This window comes from Colias croceus, chromosome 10 (genome assembly GCF_905220415.1).
Source record: "Colias croceus chromosome 10, ilColCroc2.1".
NCBI classification, from domain to species: Eukaryota; Metazoa; Arthropoda; class Insecta; order Lepidoptera; family Pieridae; genus Colias; species Colias croceus.
The window spans coordinates 6,748,620-6,753,330 of record NC_059546.1 but is presented as its reverse complement, the minus strand read 5'-3'; the positions used below and the strand labels follow the sequence as shown (position 1 = coordinate 6,753,330).

The following is a 4,711-nucleotide window of genomic DNA, read 5'->3' as shown; positions in this document are numbered from 1 at the left end:
AATTTTTAGATTTTGTTAGGTACCTTCCAGGTCAAAGCCTGGTAGCCCCACCCTGCCCCACCGTGGCTACGCCCATGATTGTGTCTTATTTATTTCAATGCCCGATTACGCTTGGTCCTTCCTATCATTCTTCCTTCCTTATCATAACAATGTCACAGCCAAAAACAACCTTGCAAACCAAATCCAAACATACATTAGTTATATGGCTAATCATTTATTCTGACTAAAGATTAGTATGAGGTAGTTGAGTCCCTCCCCCCGCTCGCTGCGCAGATGCAGTGTGACGTGGGTGTCCCCGACCCCGCCGGAGACCAGCGTCACCTCCGCGTCTGTCCGCGATAGGTCACGGGCTATGATACCCTGGAATATAAATTAAAATTATTCAACAATTACGTAAAATTAAAGTTTAGTATCTATATGGCTTTGATCAAAGAACCAATGAATAACAATTATTACGTACGAACGAATTTTACTATATAATGCAAAGAATCGTAATGTTTTATCGTTTTGTACATCGCTTTTCAACAAGAATCATTGTCATTAGGTTTTTTAAATGACCTACGTGATTAAGTTGTAGATATTGTTTTATTGTGATATTTATGTGTATTAATATGTGCATTCTATAATAATAATTAGGATGCTAAGTTATTTATTGATAACCTAAGATTAAAGAGATCAAGGCTATATTTATACGCACTTTAAACATAAGCATTACTTTTGTTAAATTCAATATATTAATCTTTTCTCATTACCTTAATAACCCTCTGCTTAGGATCTGTGTAGTTATAATCCTTATCCCTTCTTATAAACGGTATTCCTTTATACACAACTTTTTCTGTCGATATCAACAAGTTATTTATTCTCGTGCCAACAACTAAGTCCTTAGCATCGTACAAACATACACAAAACACTAATAACAACAATATAATTATTACTTGTCTCATTGTGTCACATCTTACGTGGCTATCTTTTGATTGCTTGACTAGAACTGAATCATACAGATTGAGGAAAATCGTATATGTTTAGCGTTAAACAAGCGTTAAATAACCTTGGATATGTTATTCATTGACAGATGTTTTGTTTATATATGGAAATGATCTTAAGTCACATGAGATCATGCATTTCAAATATATCAGCTAAAACTCGTACTCGAGTGTAGCCTAAGGTTCCCAAAACGCTTCTTGCATACGATGGATGTAGCTTAATATCAGAAGATATAGATAGATAGATAGATCTATCTATCTATCTAGAAGATATATCTGTTTATTTTCCTCCAAGAGAAAAACATATTTAGAAAGTACCTAAGTATTAAAACTAACTACAGGTGGAATTGTAGAGTAGGCTCTATAAATATAGAGCCTACTCTACAATTCCACCAAATAAGGATTTAATCACCAGGATTTAATAACCATTTTCGGGAATGTCACCTATAAATAGAGAAATAAGCTTTTCGGCGTAGGTATGGTAGGACTGGAATTGCAAAGAATCGAAGCACTCATTTTTTAATTTTAAAATAAAAATCTTATGTTCATAAATAGGCATCAAATAGCTCTTTTGATTTCCGATACCTCTAAAATAAATTGTGCTCACGCAGAGTTCTCATTAGAAGTTAGTGAAGATAATATATTATGCTTGTTAAATATAATTTCTATGAAATTCATTAACACGCTCAATATAAATCAAGCATACGCTATAAAACGCAACTTGAAATTATTATCTTCTGAAGATTTTCTAAATTATAGATAATTTATAATCTGTTCAGAAATTTAGAAACTTTATAACTTAAGATTGTTTGAAAACAAAACAAAAAGAAAACTTTTATAATTATTCGCTATCGTAAGTTTTTAGTGAATGAATTTCTACGCAGTTTTTAATCACTTTGAAGGGCATCAAAGAAATATTATATTATTTCCGTCTAGTGTACGAGTAATGACACTCATGCTTTTGGTTTTTGCGAGAAAATTCATACTATCTATACAGAAGTAATTGAATCGAGTTAAAGTCTATAAATTATTAATAGTATTTGAATTATCGTCTTAGTTTAACCTTACGACATAAATAAACTAGAAATGAACAGGAATGCAAAATTACTTAGTAGTTTATAGCGTGGAACAATGCATAAGTGCTGCATTGTATCCATACTTATGTTAACTCCATGAGGATCATTACGCAAAGGTCCTAAGCAAATCCTAAATGCTCAACTGCTATAGTCTTGAAATTTTTCGTTGAATTCATTCCAATGCTTGCTATTCACTGTAATCAAATTGCTGCTCTACACTAACAACGCAATGTACTGCAAAATGTCGGAAGGGATTAACATCGCTCTCGGTTTCGAGTTTCATAATAACATTCGCAAATGCATCACTCTGGATGTTATTCCAGACGCCACGTCATGCGCTTTGATGTATCCCGACTTTTTGCAGAACACTTCTTTAATGTGACGACAAATAACTAAAACAGGAATGCATGTCTTTTTGATTTTATCAAATCTCGAGTACAACGCGTTTTAGCGTTTAAATGTGTTCTTCGTCATTAGTGAGATCACTCGACGCAGGATGTTTGAGAGGGATGGTTTACATTTCATTTCAACGTCCGATTTATTTTAATGAAGAGTGTGCTAAAAATGTTTTGACATTTTTCATCTGTTATTTTGTATTCATGGTTTCAAGATTGGTAAAAGGGATTACTTACGTGCAATAATCTCTCAAAGTCAGTCTAAAGAAAGAGAAATGAATTGTTGATAAATTAAAAACAACAATATATGCACCGATGTATAAATGTAAATGATCAAACAACAACAAACATGTTATAAAGAGCTGTTGAAGGAATAAATACATAATATATTACTATTATATAGCTCTAAGCATAGCACAGATATCTCAGCACGTAATAAGATTAAGGTATCGCGTTCACCAAGAGCCTATATTGACTGTCTAGACTTAGCTGCAATCCCAATATCGCAAGCGAAGTGAATTGAGATGCAAAATCGAGTAAAACATACGTCACTAGCTCCGATTCCAAGACCGCATTTACTCTGATTGAGCGGTGAGCACAATCTAATATAAAATTCCCAATGATGGAATTGGATGCTGAGTGGACTATTTATAGGTTGAGTTTTGCTTTACAGATTTATTTTAACCTTATCAATGTTGTATTGTATTGTGTAAATTGAGTATCCAGAATATATTATGAAGTTGTAAGTTAATTGTCATATTATACTGTAATTGAAAACTACAGGGTGCATTGGACCATGTATGAAAAAATTTGCTAATATATTGTCGATCATCGTGGTTGCTCTAACATTTCATTTTCTTTAACATTCTACAGTAGCATGCTAATCTACAAGAACCCTACTAGATTTATTTACCACAATTAACATGACCCCTGTATTTCTTCAACTTCCACCATATCATATCCAGCTACAAATTGAGTAGATTGACCGTAAGCCGCCATTCCCCTGTACTCTTTAGACGAATTGATATTTCCTTTTTCCGTCGAATACAGAGTTAATTGCGTTTCCGGCGGACCCTCATTGTTTGGTAGCAATACGTGATGCATTAGCATTAAATTATTAAATTACAATCGTAGATGCACATACTAAATAGGAAATTTTATTGATCGCGGAACTTGTAACGCATTTTATAGCTCCTGCATCCTAAGGTGTTGACTGGATGAGGCGTTAAGTATGCGAGGACTAATTGTTAAATTATTAGTAACATTTGAAGTTAGTTTCTCGTTTTTTTATTGAATAAGTACCTAGTTCCTACCCCATATTATAACATCTAAGATTTTATACTGGTCTAATAATGATAATGTAAAGTGAAAAGTGTAAGTGTAAATTTAGTCTCATAGTCTCGTCTCTCTCTGTTCTTTATTCCTCAGTAGATTTTCGTCCGCGGATTCGCTCACGTAGGTACACTTTATGTTGACCAAGCGTGACAGCCATACATAATCTTTGCCAGTTTGCCTCCCCTATTACTTATATATTACTCTGATAAAGTTTTTTTTTTCAAAAACGTAGCATAATATCTTCATAATATGTTTTTAATTTGAGTTTAATCTATCTCGGTTGCAAATCTCATCAAAATATTTCAGTGTCTTTAAGAGTGGAAATGAAGATAACAGACAGAATTACTTTCGTATTTATAACGTAGAGATAAGATCTTTTTAAACTTGAATAAAAATTAGATCCAGTGAGGGAAAAATTCATATTCTGTCTCAAGAGAGTCATTTTAATATAGATTTTGACTGAAATATAAAGCTCGAGACTGTCGCATCCGTATTATATTTCATCACAACTCTTTCATACCCATACCGTAAAAACAATTTTTGTGAATGATAGATGACCGATGTATAACGTTCTGTAACATGGATATTACATTTAATAAAACGTGGCAACAGTATATGTTTGAAAAATGTGTAATAGCAGCCAAATGCCCAACGATATTCATTATTCTGCCGTCACATACATAACCGCTGGACCGAATTTTCAAAATTTATATCTTGCTTGCCCACCAGCTTTAATAAATTCTGAGTTTATAGAAAGCGCGTGTTTGAAATTGATTTTCTAAATTGTTTAGGATGTTAAAATATCCATATTTTAATCGATTTGGTTCAACCAAAAAATATTTGTTTGGTTTACCTGTTTAGAATTAAATATTTGTTTATTTATAATAAATAAGCTCCAGTTCCGGTCAGCTTTTGAAAATGT

At 32.9% G+C, this 4,711-nt stretch overlaps 1 protein-coding gene across 1 annotated transcript; it reads right to left on the bottom strand.

The window, feature by feature from the left end:
• LOC123694790 lies at positions 1 to 988 on the bottom strand. The gene is made up of 2 exons (XM_045640356.1): positions 753 to 988; positions 1 to 360 (listed from the first exon to the last, which is right to left on the bottom strand). Exons 1-2 carry the CDS (start codon positions 942 to 944, stop codon positions 211 to 213), a joined length of 342 nt encoding a protein of 113 aa, XP_045496312.1. The 5' UTR covers positions 945 to 988; the 3' UTR covers positions 1 to 210.
• Positions 989 to 4,711: the final 3,723 nt, after the last annotated feature.